This window comes from Schistocerca gregaria, chromosome 4 (genome assembly GCF_023897955.1).
Source record: "Schistocerca gregaria isolate iqSchGreg1 chromosome 4, iqSchGreg1.2, whole genome shotgun sequence".
Taxonomy (NCBI): Eukaryota; Metazoa; Arthropoda; class Insecta; order Orthoptera; family Acrididae; genus Schistocerca; species Schistocerca gregaria.
This window is the reverse complement of record NC_064923.1, coordinates 660653247-660673170: the sequence shown is the minus strand read 5'-3', so window position 1 is coordinate 660673170 and position 19924 is coordinate 660653247. Positions and strand designations below refer to the sequence as shown.

The 19924-nt window shown below is 38.8% G+C and overlaps 1 protein-coding gene across 1 annotated transcript in view; it reads right to left on the bottom strand.

The window, feature by feature from the left end:
* The window catches only part of LOC126267852 (hydrocephalus-inducing protein-like), a 54388-nt gene that overhangs the window by 12363 nt on the left and 22101 nt on the right, over positions 1-19924 (bottom strand). The window contains exons 3-5 of the mRNA XM_049973161.1: positions 12442-12643; positions 11485-11671; positions 11190-11408 (exon numbers count right to left, since the gene is read on the bottom strand). Of these exons, the coding sequence (XP_049829118.1) occupies positions 11190-11408; positions 11485-11671; positions 12442-12643 (608 nt within the window). The remainder of the gene's footprint in view (positions 1-11189; positions 11409-11484; positions 11672-12441; positions 12644-19924) is intronic.

Here is a 19924-nt window from a genome sequence, read left to right as displayed (position 1 = left end):
TTTCCTTGGTGGGATAGAGGGCTGTGTAGTGCTGGAATGGGAACAGGGAAGGAGCTACATGGGCAAGAACAATGACTAACGAAAGTTGATGCCAGGAGCATTATAGGAATGTAGGATATACTGCAGGAACAACTGCTACCTGTGCAACACAAGCTGGTTTTGGTGGGAAGGATCCACATGGCACAGGCTGTGAAGCAGTCACTGAAATGAAGAACGTCGTGTTGGACCATGTGCTCAGCAACAGGGTGGTCCCGTTACTTTTTGAGCACAGTTTGTCAGTGGCTATTCGTGCAGACAGACAGCTTGTTGGCTGTCATGCCCACATAGATTGTAGCAAAGTGGTTGCAGCTTAACTTGCAAATCACATGACTGGATTCACAAGTAGTCATATCTTTGGTGTGATAGATGATGTTTGTGACCAGACTGCAGTAGGTAGTGGTGGGAGGATGTGTGGGACACATATTGCATTTAGGCCTATTACAGGAATATTAGCCATGAGGCAAGAGGTTGGGAGTAATTGTTGTTTACGGGTGGACAATGATATTATGTAGTAATCATCTTGTGGTGCTACAGTTCTTGTTGTTATGTGCATGCTTGCTACGAAATGGGAAGAGGAATTCCACCTTTTTTGTTTTGTTTCGCCCAGACATGTTTCAGCACATTTTGTGCTATATTCAGAGGGATCTTTTTTATTTTTTGTTGTTACAAATTAACATTTAGTGAAACTTTTGGTATATAATATTTGCAATCGTAAATGAATAATTGATGTAAAATATTATACATCATTTGTTCACAGTTCACAGTTGAGATATTTATCAATGACTTGATGCACTATGTGTTGTTTATAACATTATGTCAAAGTTCTGTTTATAGCTAATTGGCAAAAAGAGTGGATGTATGCATTAGTTTACATATCTTACATGATACTACTGGACATTTATTTTGGTAGTTATTTTGCTACAGAAGCTACAACTTCTCATCTGCAAAACAACAAAACGTAATTTTTCTTTTTCTGTTTATAATGCATTTACAATCGGAAATGAATATATATCATGTGTTTTGTGTGTAACTTATGGTTTCGATATTGTGGTGCTATCTCATGTGTTGTTGGGGAAATGAATATGCAGATTTCATGGCCTATGGTCACTTGACACTGTACTTTCTCCAATTTATCAAAACATAGGCAGAGTTTTCGCTGCCATTACGTGCTGTTGTGGCTGTGTGGTATTCATCTGTTTCATAGAGCAATTGGCTTGGTAAGGCATGTGAGTTTGAAGTGTATTTGGCATCTGTGGTGTTTGGTTTTTTTGAGTGAGTGTGTATCAAAGAGAGAGAGAGAGAGAGAGAGAGAGAGAGAGAGAGAGAGAGAGAGAGAGAGGGGGGGGGGGGGGGGGAGGGAGGGAGGGAGGAAGGAAGAATTAATTTTCTTTTTCTCATGACTAGTTTTAGTGGGGGTTTATTCATATAGTCCTTCTATTGTGAGAAAAGAGGGTTTTATTGCACAGTGATGTGTATTTGTTGAGTAATTTCTTTCCTTTGGCTATTGATTTTTGGATGTGATAGTTTTCCTCTATAGTTAATTTTTGGTATAAGCTGTTACTAGTTTTAAGGATGTGTAAATCAGTTTCAATATTTGTTGGGTGGTGATTGTGTGCTATCAGGTGGTCTGCAAATGTTGAGGGTAAGCTATTGCTTTTCAGTGCTTAGAAGTGTTCTGTGTACCTGGTTCTGAAATTCCTGCATTTTTGGCCCACATATACAGACCTACAGCAGCTGCAAGTAAGTTTATATATACCGGACTGGTTGTATTTGTGAGTGATGGTGGTAATTCTTCCAAGTCTGCTTTGTGTTGTGTTGTTGGTTCTGTATGCTGCGTTAAGTCCTTGTTTCTTTAGTATATTACCCACCCTGTGTGTGGCTTTGTTTTTGTAAGTCATTATGTGCCATTTGTTCCTTACCGTCTGTTGATTTGTTGTGTGTTGTGTTTGTTTGTGTGTGTGTTTCATGGTTATGTGTTGTTTTTGTATTTTGTGGTTTATTTTGCTTACTCTCATTGCATCATACCCATTCTCCTGTGGAATTTGTTTTATTGTGTTCAGTTCTTGTGTGTCATCGTGTATGTTCATGGTTATTTTGTTCAGTCTGTGTTGTAAATATCTGAAGCTGGATTCCTTTTGAGTTATGGGGTGACTGGATTGGATATGAATAACAGTGCTGGTGATTGTGGGTTTTCTGTAGATTGTGAATTCATGTTTGTTGTTTCTTTCGTGTATGATGAGATCTAAGAAATTAAGTTTTTCATCTGTTTGCATTTCAATGGTGAACTGTATTTGTGGGTGGATGGAGTTTATGTTGTCATGAAGTTCTTTTATGAGAGTCTGTTGATCATCTATTAACTAAATTATGTCATCTTCATATCTGTACAAACATATTATTTTGTAGTGTTTTGGTATTACTATTTTTTCAAAGATTTATTTTTCTATCTGACAGCTAGGAGGCCACTGATTGGGGATCCCATAGGTAGTCCATCTTGTTGAGATAGTACAAAATGTGCTGAAACATGTCTGGGCAAAACAAAACAAAAAAAGGTCTCTTGCATAAGGCGGAATTACTCTTCCCACCCCAATATTGTGTGTTTGGTGGGCTGTGGAATACCACTGTGGGACGGGTGGGTAGGATAGTGAGTAGGACATTTCACATTTCAGGGCACTAAGAGAGGTAGTCAAAAGCCTGGTGGAAAATGTAATTCAGTTACCCCAATCCTTGGTGGTAATGAGTCATGAGGGGAATGCTCCTCTGTGGCCAGATGGTGGGCCTTTGGAAGATGGTGGGTGACTGGAAAGATAAGGAACAGGAGATTTGTTTTTGTACGAGGTTAGGAGGGTAATTACAATTTGTAAACAGATGCGATGGCCATAGGCAGCTAGGATGTATAGAAGGGACTTCTTGATATAGAATGGGTGGCAGCTGTCAAAGTGGAGGTACTGCTGGTGGTTAGTAGGTTTGATATGGATGGAGGCACTGATGTAGCCGTCTTTGAGGTGGAGGTCAACAACTAGGAAGGTGGCTTGTTGAGTTGAGTAGGACCAGGTGAAGCAAATGGGGGAGAAGTTGTTGAGGTTCTGGAGGAATGTGGATAGGGTGTCATCACCCTCGATCCAGATTGCAAAGATGTCATCAGTGAAACTGAACAAGGTGAGGGGTTTAGGAAGGATTCCTCAAGATGGCCCACAAATAGGTTGGCATAGACTGGTGCCATGTGGGTTGCCATAGCCGTACTTCGGATTTGTTTTAAGGTAATGCCTTCAAAGGAGAAATAAGTGTAAGTGAGGATATATTTGGTAATGGCGAGAAGGCAAAGCTGTTGGTTTGGAATCTGTCGAGCATTGAGAAAGGTAGTGTTCAATAATGATAAGGTCATGGTGATTAGGGATGCTAGTGTCAAGAGAGGTGGCATTAATAGTGACGAGCAGGGCACCATGCGGTAAAGCAACAGGAACTGTGGAGAGTCAGTGGAGGAAATGGTTGGTATCTTTTATATAGGAGGGTAAATTGCAGGAAATAGGCTGAAGGGTTTGGCCTACAAGAGCAGGGATTCTCTACATGGGGGCACAGTAACTGGTCACAATGGTGGGTCCTATGTGATTGGCTTTATGGACTTTACAAAGCATGTAGAAGGTAGGAATGGGGGGAATGGTAGGGGTGAGGAAAGAGATGGACTCAGGGAGAGGGCCTGGGATGGGCCTATGGATTTGAGGAGAGACTGGGGGATCTGCTGGATTTCTGGAATGATGTCACTGTGGCATGGTTTGTAGGTGGTGGCGGAGTCCTTCTGCAGGTAATCCTTGTGGTTCCAAACAACAGTGTTGGAGCTTTTGTCAGCATGCAGGATTATAAGGTCACATTCTGTTTTTAGGTGGCGGATTGCAGATCTTTCTGTGGTTGTCAGGTCAGTTTAAATGTTGAGGGATTTGGGGAATGATGGTGAGGCAAGGTTCCAGGTTAAGAAATTCTGGAATGCTGACAGGGGGTGATTTGGGAGCAACTGAGGTGGATGATAGTTGGATGGAGGAGTGAACTGAGGCAGGTAGGGTTCAATATTGGTCTTTGGTTGTGTCTGATTGGTAGGGCTGGTGGCGAAAACGTGTTTCCACTCTAGAGACCAGGAGAAGGAGAGAAGGTTTTTAATGAGTCCTGCATGATTGAATTTTGATGTGGGGCAAAAGGTGAGGCATTTGGAAAGGACTGATACTTCTGCAGGGATAAGGTTTTTGGCGGAAAGGTTCATGACTGTGTTTCAATTCTGTTTAGGTTCTGGGTTCTGTGTGATGGTGGGACAGAGTTTGGAAGGTGGAATAAATGTAGTATGACTATGAGACAGGGCTTTTCAGCTATGAGGGGATGTGGGGGAAGTTTGGAGGTAGTTGCAAAGGTGGTGGACAGTGGTAGTCCAAGCCACGATTAGGAGTTTAGCAGGTTGGAGAGCTTTACGAGGTGGTGTTGTGCGTGATACTCTAGTTCCTGGAGGGCACGAGTTTCAGTGTGTGCTGTGGGATCCAGGAATTTGAGATTGTGAAGCAGGAAGATTTTACAGATGGAGAGAAGGTATTGCAAGGAGGTTTGCACCTGGTTGATATGGTTTTGAAGCACTATGTTCTGAGGGCTCAGGACTGGCAGAATCTGAACAGATGGAGGTCACTGTCGAAGGAAGGGTGTCAGCCGGAGATGGGTAATTTGATGTAAGCCCATTTGGTGGGTATTCCATGAGCCAATCAACAACACAGGAACATAATGGATGCTGCGTTCTGGCTAGGGATAAGGAACCTTTTTTTTATTGACGAAGATGGTGCTTCAAGAATTTTGGGGTAAATTCTAGAAAAAGGTGAGAAATTAAAAGACTGGGTGCAGTGGTGGAAGAGAAGGCTGTGTAGTGCTGGAATGGGAAGAGAGGAGGGGCTACATGGGTAACGACAATGGTTAATTAATGTTGAGGCCAAGGGAGTTACAGGAATGGAGGATATATTGCAGGGACAGTTCCTACCTGAGCAATTCAGAAAATCTGGTGTTGGCAGGAAGGATCCAGATGGCACAGGCTGTGAAACAGTCATTGTGTTGGGCTATGTGCTCAGCAACAGGGTGGTATAGTTGTTTCTTAGCCACAGTTTGTCAGTGGACATTCATGTGGACAAATAGCTTGTTGGTTGTCATGCCCACATAGATTGCAGCAGTGGGTGCAGCTTAGCTTGTAGATCACATGACTGGATTCACAGGTACCTCTGCCTTTGATGGGAAAGGTGATTTTCTGAACCGATCTGGAGTAGATGGTGGTGGGAGGATGTATGGGATAGATCTTGCGTCTAGATCTATTACAGGAATATTAGCCATGCGGCAAGAGGTAGGGAACGGGGGTTGGGTTGTGTAGGGTTAGATGAGGATGTTGCGTAGGTTCAGTGGGCAGTGGAATACCACTGTGGTCGGGGTGGGAAGGATATTAGGTAGGACATTTCTCACTTCATGGCATGACGAGAGGTAGTTGAAACCATGATGAAGAATATAATTCAGTTGCTCCGGTCCCAGCTGGTACTGAGTCATAAGGGGAATGCTCTTCTGCAGCTAGAGAGTGGGGCTTTGGGGGGCGGTGGGTGACTGGAATCATAAGGAACAGGAGATCTGTTTTTGAACAAGTTTGGGAGGGTAATTACCATTTGTAAAGGCCTCAGTGAGACCCTCGGTATATTTCAAGAGGAACTGCTTGTCAGTACAGATGCGACAGCAATGGGCAGCTAGGATGTATGGAAGGGACTTCTTTGTATGGAATTGGTGACAGCTGTTGAAGTGGAGGTATTGCTAGCAGTTGGTAGGTTTTATATGGTCAGAGGTACTGATTCAGCCATCTTCGAGGTGGAGATCAACATTGAGGTAGAGGGGTTGTTATGTTGAGTAGTACCAAGTGAAGTGAATGGGAGAGAACATGTTGAGGTTCTGGAGGATTGTGGACAAGATGTCCTCACCCCTGATCCAGATCACAAAGAAGTCATCAATTAATCTGAACCAGGTGAGGTGTTTGATATCCGGGGTGTTTCGAAGGGATTCCTCTACCCATCAAATTTTCACAATTCTTTTCTAAGAGCACATTTTAAAAAAAAAACCTTATATATTCTTCTTATCTGATCTGTGTTTCTTCCACATGTTACTTCCAAACAAGGTTATATTCCAGACAAATTTATAGTCAGTGTTAACATTTACTTGATTTCCAGAAATGCTTCTCTGACATTCTACTGCCTGTATCACTTTATATCTTCTCTACTTTGGCCATGGTCAGTTAGTCTGCTGCTCAAATAACAATACTCATCTATATAATATAATCCCCTCGGCCTGGTGTTACTGAATTCAATTACAATCCATTAGCAGTTTTACTTTTGTTGATGTTTATCTTATAACCTCTTTTCAGGACACTATCAATTTCAACCCATTCCTCTTTCAAGGCCTTTGCTGTCTATCACAGAATTACAATGTCAATGTCACTGGCCAACCTCAAAATTGGTATTTCTTTTTCCTGAACTTAACTTTCTATTCCAATTTTCTCCTTGCTTTCCTTAACTGCTTGTTCAATGTACTAATTGAATGACATTAGGGATAGGCTACAGTCCTGTCTCACTCCCTTCTTGACCACTAGCAGTAGTAGTAGTAGTAGATGATGTTTCATTCATCAGTAAGATAATTGAGATGTCTTGGTATTACAATTTAACAACAACAAAAATAAAGTATTTCACATATACAGGCATTTACATACGTTTTGAAGCTGTAAATAACGTTTTGCTCCTTTATTTTATCCATTTTACATATAGAATTGCAAAGATTGTCTTTCACTCAACACTGTGTTATGCTGTCTCAAAATCCATAAATGCTATAAATATAAATTTGCCTTTCTTCAGTTTGTTTTTTAAGATGAGTCATAGGACAGTACTGTCTCACATGTTCCTCCATTTCTCCAGAACCCAAACTGATCTACCTTGAGATTAGTTTTTAACAGTTTTTCCATTCTTCTGTAAAGAATTCATGCCACTATTTTGCAACCATGACTTATAAGGTTGATAGTTCAGTAATATTCACATGTTTCATTGCCTGCCTTCTTTGGAATTCAAATTGTTACATTCTCCTTTAAGTATGAGGGCATTTCACCTGTCTCATTCACTTTGTATGGCAGATGGCATAATCCATCATGTTATGTTCTCTCCAAGCTCTAAATGATTCTGGGAGAATATTGTGTATGCCAGGTGCCTTGTTTTGACTTAGGGCTTTCAATGCTCCATCGTATTTGGAGGGTAAGTTAGGACACTACACTAAACATTATTTACATGACTAAAAGTAGTCTACTGACCACATGCAGTATTTGATTCAATAAACATTCTGTTGTCCCCCAGGTGTGAGAGATTGCTGTCTCATGGACAACATTATTCATTTGAATCTATTTAATACAGCACATAACATCATACAATTTAAGGAAAACATAGTGAAATTATAAGTTACACCACAATATAGGAACAGGTCACCCACACACAACCATGTGCTTAAGGGACAGCGCCTACACACAGGGTTGTTCAGAGGAGTTGCTGCAAGAAGTGAAGATCAAAAAACACATTGGGATTAATGCAACTGTTGATGCCATCATGTAATGAGATGCAGCATGTTTCACATCCAGCTCACCTCATTTGCTGTTAATCACAGTTGGGCACACACCACTCACTTTTGTGACTCTGTATGTTGCTGCTACCACTCTCTCTCACTCTTTAGCTCATAACACTCTTCTACTACTAAGGTGTATGCACGTGTGTGTGTGTGTGTGTGTGTGTGTGTGTGTGTGTGTGTGTGTGTAGTGCAATTTTCTGAGCACAAAGTCTCCATCTACAAGCACTGATCGCCAGTGCTTATTTTCTGAATCTTAAATATATGTTACACTACTTTTCAAATGACAATATTATGAACAGGATAGTTGCTATATAGTGGAAATGTTGAGTTTCAGGCAGGCACAATTTCACCGTCACACCAATAGTCTTGTTACTTCTCTCATTCACTCCCCACCCCCTCCCTACCCTGTGTCTAACCTCCCGACTGCACCTAGCTGTCTTACCCTCTCTCCACCTCATCCCTGTATGCTCTAAAAAGCAGCACTTTACTATCCCCACCCTTAACCTGCTATCCCTCCTCCACCCCATCACAGCCTCCTTTTTACCCCCACCACCCAATCTGCTTCTCTCATCATGTGCTGTTGCTCACAGTCTGGCTTCAGCTGCCAGCCGCAGGGTGTAACATTCCAGGCTTATGGTTACCACCCCAGCATTATGTATTACTAGATCAGTACTCTTATATCTCCAGCTATAATTAAATTCAATTACTTTTTGATAATAGGAAAAAGGCTTTTAGAAGAATAATAGCATTACCAAACAATAGTAGTTACAATACCCTTTGTACTATAAACAACCAAAATCAGACTCAGGAAATTTATATAAGGAAAATGTTTAGATAAAAGAATAACATATTTCACTCTTATCATCTGTAGATTGTAGGAATTAAATCTCAAGCCTAATTAACAAAATATAAATGATTGATCGTTTAGCTTTGTTAGAATGCTTATTTCTGCAATTTTCAATATTAATGTGATTTTTATGTGTATAGAAAATGTCTTAAACTTGTTCTAGCAAAATAGGCAGTATTACAGAGTATTTGATAATGTTGTTAAACTATTTCATATTATACATTATGTTTAGCATTATTATAACCAGCAGTACATTGTAGGAAGAGTATAAATACTTGGCCTTGAGTATTGTTAAGGCAGATTAGTGTTGGACCCACTAGAGGACAGATCTGTGCATACAACTGAGATAAGTTTTTGGTGCTGACTCAGGTTTGGATTTACAATAGAGCAACTCATGTATTGGACATTGTCTAAAACAGCATATTAGAACAGTGCAGTGACAGATTATTTCGGAGTATTAAACAGTTTGATTTAATATCGCTAAAGGCAGAATGAAATATGATTTTATATTTGTACTTTGTTGAGTATTAGTGTAGAACAATTCAATTGACGTCTCACACGCATTTCTATCAAATTACTGCATCTAGACTATTTAATGTTGCCATTGTAGTAAATGTTACCATTGGTTAGCTGTAGTAGTAACAATAAGGCTTATTAAACCAAAGATCGATCATGAACTCATAAGTTACAGGTTTTGAAATGAATAAATCTACGTATAGGGTGTCCAGAAAAGGACTCCCTGATTTCAAAATTAAATATCTCAAAAACAGAGATCGATAGAGGAATTCATTAAACGGTATGTTTATTGTGAAAGTTGTAAGAAGTTTATACAGCAGTTTGAAATAATAGTTACAAAAGCTGCTAACAGATGGCGCTGTACGCTGTACAGCTCATATCAGCATACATAAGTGAAATAATTGTATGAAAACAATCTTTGCAAACAATCACATCACAATGTTTTCCAAATTTTCACCATTGCCCTACAGAGGTGGTGCAAATGAAGAATGAAACTCGCCATCACATTTCGTAGTGTCTCAACTGAACTGGATTCACATGCCACAGAGATCGCCGATTCAAGCTCGTCCAGCGTGGCAGAATGCTTCGGGTAGACCATGTCTTCCACTTTGCCCCACAAAAAAAAGTCACAGGGAGTCAAATTCGGCGAATATGGAGGCCAAACCATGCTTGCACCAGTAAATTTGAGATATTCCAAAGCAATGACTCGATTCCCGAAGTATTCCTCAAGAAAGCGAAACACTTGTTCGGTCCGATGTGGTCGGGCTCCATCTTGCATAAACCATTCAGTACCTGGTCGATCCTCTAAAGCTTGCTGTGTGGCGACAAATTGTTCCAAAATTTCAATGTAACGTGCACCAGTGACCATTTATCGAATGAAAAAAGGGCCAATAACGCTTCTGCTGCATACTGCAGCCCACACGGTAACTTTAGGAGAATACAGGGGCTTTGCTTCACACCAATATGGTTTTCCGGAACCCCAAAATCGCCAGTTCTGCTTATTCACATATCCATTCAGGTGGAAGTGTGCTTCATCTGTAAACCAGATGCAGCCAACTTCAAATCCTTCACTATCAATCATTGTGAGCATCTGATTAGCAAAGGCAACCCTTTGTTGCACAGCTTGTACAGGTATGGCCTGGTGCGTTTGAATTTTCTGCATGCTGGAACACTTCAAACCAGTCTCAGATGCAATTCTACGGATGGATGGCATTGGATTTTGCTGAATAATTCCAGAAACTGTGGCAATATTTTCAGGTGTAAATGTGGTTTGCTTGCGGCCAACGTACCCCACTAGATCATCAGTTACGCTGCCTGTTCACTGAAATTTTGCGAAGAGCATATGAATGGTTTTCACATCAAATTGTGCTTGAAAACTTCGCCTTGTTGCCATAGGACTCTCTTCTAACCTGTGGTACGCTAGCACCAGAAAAACGCGTTGTTCAATGGAGTACATGGTTTTACGTTAACCTCCTTTCACGTTCCAATAGTGGAACTGATCGCTCTGGGCTTCGGATCACTATTTATACTAGGCATTACATATGGCAATTACAGTGCCATCTGTTAGCAGCTTTTGTAACTATTATTTTAAACTGCTGTATAAACTTCGTACAGCTTTCACAATAAACATACCATTTACTGCATTCCTCTATTGATCTTTGTTTTCGAGATATTTAATTTTGAAATCAGGGAGTCCTTTTGTGGACACCCTGTACTTACTTTACTTCAGTTGTGGCCTACATCATTGTAGCGAAATCCATTATGGTATCCTGTATTTATTGAACAAGCATATTTTAGCTCATGTATGCAGTCATTGAGGGACACCGCAGGCAAGATATTCACAGGTATTTAAATCATTTTTAACTACTCACCAACTGTTGGGACGTTATACGGGGTCATGTGAGTGTGCGATGTGTGGGTGTGAATATGCGTGTATGTGTATGTTATCCAATTCACCAAAAGGTCTTAGTACCAAAAACTTGCTTGTTTAGCAAGCTTTTTGTTGCGCCTGTCTGCGACTCAACATACCTGCTATATGGTGACTAGCAATTTACCCTGTTCATAATGTTGTCATTATTCTAACCTGAATCTTCCACTGTTTTATTTTTTAAATGAACATTTCATATACAACACTTACCTCATAGGAGTGGACTGCTTGAGCAACAATATACCCAGCATCCAGACTTCTAACATTCAATCTCAATAGTGGACCTTGGCCCACACCTGTTATTGTCAAAGGTATGCGATGCTCTGCTCCTAGTATATCACAATACGCTTTAACACAGAAATTTTGTGCTTTATCTGGCATAAAAATTACTGTTATTTCAATCCAGTTGTCAGGCCATATTTCTCCAAACTGTAATAGAGAATAAACAGTCTCAGCATTTAATTAACTAATCATTCACATTATAACTCTGTGATTTCTAACTTACCCCTGGCAACAAAATAAAATTTCTGTCTTTGAAGTCAAGCTCCTGTTGCTTCAGAGCTTCTATTTCATCACTGTATATTCTATCACATACAATTTCATGTTGGTTCCTTTCTACATGACACAATTGCTTTATGGGCACATTCTTCTTCATTTCTAGATCCTTTACCATCTCAAAACTTTCCTTCAACCTACATAATTTGTTTATAAATTTCAGTGCTAAAGATCATTTAGATATAGGTGTTTATAATTAAATCACAATTTGTCTTACAAAATATTGCCACTTTAAGGCTCCTTACATACTGGCGATATGGCTGAGCTGCATTTCATTTTTTTAACATGCTATTTCTGTAAGGCCTTACAAATTGGCAATTTGACTAGACTACCCACTGTGCAACCACCAGTTACTGTGAGTGGTTGTGGTGATTCACCCATACTTGACCCTTTCACAAGTGGTGATCTAACAGCACAGCTACAACAAGAGAGTAAATAGTTGCTGCCTCACTCACCAGGTTGTGCTGCATTTTTCATTTGCTGGCTTTGTGATTGTCAAATCATGTCTATTTCATATATTGTTTTATAGAATTCTGTGCACTTTCTTGCTGCAAAAACGACTATTATCATGTAATTTCAGGTTCAGAAATAAGGGTTACAGCAATAAGATGAAAAAACCTAAGGCTTGGAGAAGATTTGTAAAAAATTATTTATGCTGGACTTCGAACGTACAATACTATTGCACACACACACACACACACACACACACACACACACACACACACACACACACACACACCCACACCTCACCACAGAGCTTCAGCCTCTGGTTCATTCACATATCCAGTGTTTCAACCATGTGGTGGTCGAGCATTGCAGTGATTGAACCAAGCAACTTAATAGCTGCATGAAATCGCCAGTGTGAAAGCAGCATAACATATGGGTAAGAAGAAAATCTATAACATACCTTTCAATTTCTACATTGTCATGTGCAGGATCTGGTAACCGTTTCCATCTGAAATTAACTATATGTTTAGTTTTGTTGAAAATTAAAAATGAACTTTCTCTTTTTAAGCCCATAAAAGTATCTCCAATTACAATCTGGTTTTTTTCCAAATATACATTAGCTTCACCTGCTGTTCCGTGTAATTTTATATGGACACTTTCACCTATAACAATAAAGAACAAACAAAAATATTTTCACTATTTGGGCTATAACGGTTATACAATGAGTTTCCAAGATGATGGTAACTTTCAGTACAACTGAGAGGGTAAATGTTTTTTACTGGCTTCAAAAGCTATGGGCTAAAATGAGATCTTTCAAAATATACTTTTAGTCCGCTGACAACTATAAAAATTCAAGCAAGCATATCTTCACACTAATTTTATTTTTCTACATATCTGGCACAAGATACTACATTCACAAATTTTATCATAATTGTTCAAACAACCCATTTCTACTTGAACAATGCAACAGTCTGCAAGAATTCTTGTTTGGAGATCTTCTTCAGTTTCAATAGGTGTCTCATACTGAAGAATATTTACATGACACCAGAAGGGGTAAACTGTAGTGCGGTGTTGAAGCTATTTGTCATCACACCTCGTGATGTATGTCTATGTGTTAGTCAGATTTGCCTACCCTACAATGTTAATCTCTAGGTAAACAGTAAATAAGTTCATCACATTGTACAAATGAAGAGTTTCAGGTTGTTGTGTATTATTGGCACAGGTGTCCCACAACAGGTTTATACCAAGTACAGAATTCTTCTGTAAGAGAAAAATTATGTGGACAATAATTACATGATGTTAAAATATTGGCTACAAAATAAGCACATGTTCATCATAACTCCACCATTCTGCTGTTATGAAATAAAGTTGCCACTCTTTTCCAGTATTTAAATTTAAACAGGAAATAGTCATGATATTCTAAAAAAGTTAAAAGATCTTTTTAAAAAAAATTGTGATAAAATCAGCAGTATATTAGTTATCACTAGTTATCATACTTGTACTTGGGTCTGCTTCTACGGTCACCTCCACACCAATGACATTACTATCACTTAAATTACGTGCTTTCTGTCCTACATTTATTACATTTGGGACTCCTTCACCAAGATTTTCCTCACTCAAATTAGCAATTGCTGGTCCATAATTGGTTCCTGAGTTACATCCTCATGAGGATAATATCCACTTTCACATTCCTCACCTGTCACTTCCAAACTCTGGGTGGCATTATCTTGCACTCTCCTTGTTCATTTATACATTTTTCCTAACATCTTTATACACAGTTAAAATATCAACACAACACATCTATCCTACTCATACATGCAAGTATCTCACGTTAGCTGTGAGTACTTATCCTTTCCAATGGGTCGAAGCTTGTGCCTTGGACCTGAAATTGTTAGAATACCCTTATCAGGCCCCACGTTGCAGCACCAAATATTTACCGATGACTCTTCTTTTAGTATTCTTCTTGTTTCTTCTTGTTTGTCCTGGCTTCTTGAGATCTCTTAATGAAGAGACATGATATAACAAGTTCTGTAGTGATACAATGAAGTTATGGAACAGTTGGTGTTTTAACTTTTGAAACTGCTGGTTTACTGGCATTTATGGAAAGAAAATCACTCTCATGAGGTCAACTGTAATATTTTGTGTTAATCTTTCGGATCATTTTAGTCAAAATCAGTACTTGTCTCAAAATTAACTTCCATCTTAGTGCATTAGGTCCAAGCGCATTCACAACTATTGTACAGCTCCATCAAGCACTGGTGTGTAATGTATATCAAATCGAGCACGTAAGTTTCTCTTTTCCCTAATGGGCTAAACAACCCTTTTGTAATAACGTGATACGCATAAAGTCTAGCTGGAACTGGATTTGTCTCCTTCCAAGTCAAAACCATAAAAATAAAATTCACAGCACAGATCTGTGAACTACACACACGCACTTTTGCAATCTAAGTGATAACTTGCCTCAGAGTAAAAGCTGCACATAAATCCGCATTTCTTTATGCACCTTTATATTAAACAGATAAATTATGGCATGTAATTACTAATTAAACGTTTCTGATTCTGAATAAACTTCAAGAACTTGTATTTCATAATCAATAATATTTATTGCCTGAGAGAAACTATTAGGTTGCTAAAACATATTCACATTACAGTCAGCTCGTGTCTGAACGATGACATCACAAATCAATACCTGCTTGGAATGAACGAAATACCTGTACTGAAAAATAATGTGTGTGTTGAGATGGTGGTATGTTAAGATGGTGAGTTAAGATGGATAAAGATTGAACTGAAATAAGACTACAAGATAGAACAGCTTTTTAATGATAAAATGATGAAAGGGCACCTATTGCTCAGTGATATGCTTTTACGAATACAGTTTTCTGCTGTGTGGGATATGATTGAAGATTACATACATAAAGAGCTAATTTTGGTTAAGATGAGACATGAGAAGAAAATTTTTAATTAAAATTCCAGCTGTTTGAGAAAGCAAAAATTTTTTAATCGTGTTGAAAATCTGTCAACTCTGATTTTAAACATTGGCAAAGAACAGCTTTTAAACATGGGATTACAATATAATATAAGAAAGAAAGAAGACATAGCTACAATTAAAAATGCGGTAGCTGTGATTAAAATGGCAGGTGAGATAGGAAAGTTAAGCAGTGGTGAACAGTTTATTATTGCAGCCAAAAGTGAAAAGCTCTTAAAAAGATCCCTGAATCTTTCACAAAAGGAAATCACTGAGGATAAAGTTATTGCAAAGCTCAATAATAAACTTAAAGATCAACAAGTTCTCGGCACTAGAGCATAAAGGCAACACAGCTGTTTTGATTCACGACAATAATCACATAAAAAACACAGAAGATTTCTTTAAGAAAAATAACATTGTAGAAGTTAAAAAGGACCCAACAAAGAGTTTCCAGAGAGAATCAAACAAAAGGATAGATAATTTGAATTTCTTGTTTTCAGATAAAGAAAAAAGGTACCTAAAGGTAAATAACGCACATACTCCAAACCTAAGAGTGCAAAAAAAGCTCCATAAACAAGAAAAACCCATTAGGCCAGTGATTAGTAATGATTAGTAATGTAGATTGTTCTCTATATAAGATTAACAGGGAACTCAACAAAGTATTGAAAGCTAATTTTGCTTACAAAGAATCATACAATGTTAAAAGCAGTGCAGCCTTTGCGCAGGAAGTAAAAGATGTCGAGCTAATGGAGGATGCCACATTCGCATCAATGGATATCGAGAATGTATGTACTAATATTCCCTTCGATAAAGCCTTAGAGATAATAAAACTAATCTATTACGTAATAGGCATCTAGGCCAAGTTGAAGTTGTAGAACTGATTGAAATATTGAGTTTGTTCTATCATATAACTGCTTTCTATTTAACAACAAATGTTACAGACAAGGCAATGGACACGCTATGGGAAACTGCTTAGCAGGAAAATAGCAGACATTTTTACTGTTGTTGTGGTCTTCAGTCCTGAAACTGGTTTGATGCAGCTCTCCATGCTACTCTATCCTGTGCAAGCTTCTTCATCTCCCAGTACCTACTGCAAACTACATCCTTCTGAATCTGCTTAGTGTAGTCGTCTCTTGATCTCCCTCTACGATTTTTACCCTCCACGCTGCCCTCCAATGCTAAATTGGTGATCCCTTGATGCCTCAGAACATGTCCTACCAACCGATCCCTTCTTCTTGTCAAGTTGTGCCACAAACTTCTCTTCTCCCCAATCCGATTCAATACTTCCTCATTAGTTATGTGATCTACCCATCTAATCTTCAGCATTCTTCTGTAGCACCACATTTCGAAAGCTTCTATTCTCTTCTTGTCCAAACTATTTATCGTCCATGATTCACTTCCATACATGGCTACACTCCATACAAATACTTTCAGAAATGGCTTCCTGACACTTAAATCTATACTCGATGTTAACAAACTTCTCTTCTTCAGAAACGCTTTTCTCGCCATTGCCAGTTTACATTTTATATCCTCTCTACTTCGACCATCATCAGTTATTTTGCTCCCCAAATAGCAAAACTCCTTTACCACTTTAAGTGTCTCACTTCCTAATCTAATTCCCTAAGCATCACCCGATTTAATTCGACTACATTCCATTATCCTCGTTTTGCTTTTGTTGATGGTCATCTTATATCCTCCTTTCAAGACACTACCCATTCCGTTCAACTGTTCTTCCAAGTCCTTTGCTGTCTCTGACAGAATTACGATGTCATCGGCGAACCTCAAAGTTTTTATTTCTTCTCCATGGACTTTAATACCTACTCCGAATTTTTCTTTTGTTTGCTTCACTGCTTGCTCAATATACAGATTGAATAACATCGGGGATAGACTACAGCCCTGTCTCACTCCCTTCCCCACCACTGCTTCCCTTTCATGTCCCTTGACTCTTATAACTGCCATCTGGTTTCTGTACAAATTGTAAATAGGCTTTGGTTTCTGTACAAATTGTAAATAGCCTTTCGCTCCCTGTATTTTACCCCTGCCACCTTCAGAATTTGAAAGAGAGTATTCCAGTCAACATTGTCAAAAGCTTTCTCTAAGTCTACAAATGCTAGAAACGTAGGTTTGCCCTTCCTTAATCTGGCTTCTAAGATAAGTCGTAGGGTCAGTATTGCCTCACGTGTTCCAACATTTCTACGGAATCCAAACTGATCTTCCCCGAGGTCGGCTTCTACTAGTTTTTTCATTCGTCTGTAAAGAACTCGCGTTAGTATTTTGCAGCTGTGACTTATTAAACTGATAGTTCGGTAATTTTCACATCTGTCAACACCTGCTTTCTTTGGGATTGGAATTATTATATTCTTCTTGAAGTCTGAGGGTATTTCGCCTATCTAATTTTTACTATCCAGCTAGAAAAGACTTTCTTCATGATGAATGCAGAGATTCTAACTAATATAGTATATTAAAGAAGACATGTCAATGAATCAATTATTGAAACTTCCTGGCAGATTAAAACTGTGAGCCAGACCGAAGCTCAAAATTGGGACCTTTGCCTTTAGTGGGCAAGTGCTCTACCAAGTAAAGTTTGGAAGGTGTGAAACGAGGTATTGACAGAAGTAATGCTGTGGGGATGGGACATGAGTCGTGCTTGGGTAGCTCAGTTGGTAGAGCACTTGCCCGCGAAAGGCAAAGGTCCCATGTTCGAGTCTCGGTGTGGCACACAGTTTTAATCTGCCAGGAAGTTTCATATTGGTGCACACTCTTCTGCTGGGTGAAAATCTCATTCTGGAAACATTCCCCAGGCTGTGGCTAAGCCATGTCTGTCCAATATCCTTTTTTTCAGGAGTGCTGTTCCTGATCTATATAAATGATCTGGGTGACAATCTGAGCAGTTCTCTTAGGTTGTTAGCAGATGATGCTGTAATTTACCATCTAGTAACGTCATCCGAAGACCAGTATCAGTTGCAAAGCGATTTAGAGAAGATTTCTGTATGGTGTAGCAGGTGGCAGTTGATGCTAAATAATGAAAAGTGTGAGGTGATCCACATGAGTTCTAAAAGAAATCCGTTGGAATTCGATTGCTCGATAAATAGTACAATTCTCAAGGCTGTCAATTCAACTAAGTACCTGGGTGTTAAAATTACGAACAACTTCAGTTGGAAAGACCACATAGATAATATTGTGCGGAAGGCATGCCAAAGGTTGCATTTCATTGGCAGGACACTTAGAAGATGCAACAAGTCCACTAAAGAGACAGCTTACACTACACTCGTTCATCCTCTGTTAGAATACTGCTGTGCGGAGTGGGATCTTTACCAGGTGGGATTGACGGAGGACATCGAAAGGGTGCAAAAAAGGGGCAGCTCGTTTTGTATTATCATGTAATAGGGGAGAGAGTGTGGCAGATATGATACATGAGTTGGGATGGAAGTCATTAAAGCAAAGACGTATTTCATCATGGCGAGATCTATTTACGAAATTTCAGTCACCAACTTTCTCTTCCAAATGCAAAAATATTTTGTTGAGCCCAACCTACATAGTTAGGAATGATCATCAAAATAAAATAAGAGAAATCAGAGCTCAAACAGAAAGGTTTAGGTGTTTGTTTATCCCGCGTGCTGTTTGGGAGTGGAACGGTAGAGAGATAGTATGATTGCCAAGCACTTAAATGTGAATTGCAGAGTAATCATGTAGATGTAGATGAGAGTGTTGATTTAGTACCATGTCGAATTTTGTCACCGTAAGAGTGAGATTAGTGTGTCACAGAGATGATGAAAATGAAGGGGGGAGACGAGAAAGCAGAGACATGATGGTAAAAGCAGATTTTCTAAGTCTGAGGCAGGATATCTTGTGTTGGTGAAAGCCAAAGAGAAATCTAAAGTGTTGACGTCTGAGATAAGGAAATTCTAAGATATTTATATAGAACCATTCAAAATTCTTGAAAATCCACATTCTAATGCATCTAGACTTGTGTATCCTAAATCTAGGAAGTAGTTTGGATTATGCAATATTGCTGAACTGAAAGCTTATAGACATGATCCATAAGTATCTTTTTTTCTCCTTTATCAGGAATGTAGTATGTAAGATGATGTGATTTCTTAAGTTCTGTCTTAACTGTTGACTGGATTTAGGTCTTGTCACTCTATAGGTTCATATAGAGTTTGATACGTATATGCCATGTGACTAAATGGGTAGATCCTTTTACAATTTTGAATTTGACAATGCTATTAAATTCTAGTGATAAATTTCTTATTTTAGAATGTTATTACTGTTGAATATTATTATTATTATTATTATTATTATTATTATTATCATCATCATTATTGCGTACTCTACAGAAAGTGATTTAATTTGTGGTAAACTGAGTGAAGATTTGTTCTATTCATGTGAACTGTAAATATTAGGAATAGTATATTGAAATTTAATATGGGCAAACACAACACATGTGTACATTAAACACAGAATTCTTTTGTCAGTACATCATGAACTATGATCCGTACCTCATTTTTTTTAGGCAATTGGTTTATAGCGCAGTCCAACTTGTCTTTCTTGTGTATTTAATTTATTCTAATCTGCTAATTGCTAAGTAAATGTTACTTTTAGTTATCTTTAGCATTTATGTCTATATAACCTTACTAGTTCATTTTTTTCATTGCATTTAGCTCTGTTTATTAATGTACCATATGTGTGAACCATATTAATCTTTTTTTTCCCTAAATAGACAGGCAAAACATATTCCGTGTGATGTGAGGGAGGTATTGAACAGCATCCTTAGTACATAAAATGATGTTTCAGGATTTGATGTGAAAGCTAGACAGGAAGTTACGTATCCACTGGAGCACTGATGACAAATCTAGGGATAAAACTGAAAGATGCGGTTGAATCTACTCTCACACTCCTGTATGGCTGCACCCTTGTTGGTCCAGTCGACTTTCAAGACACCAAAGGTGCTGGGTAATGTACTCAAGCATTAGTTAAC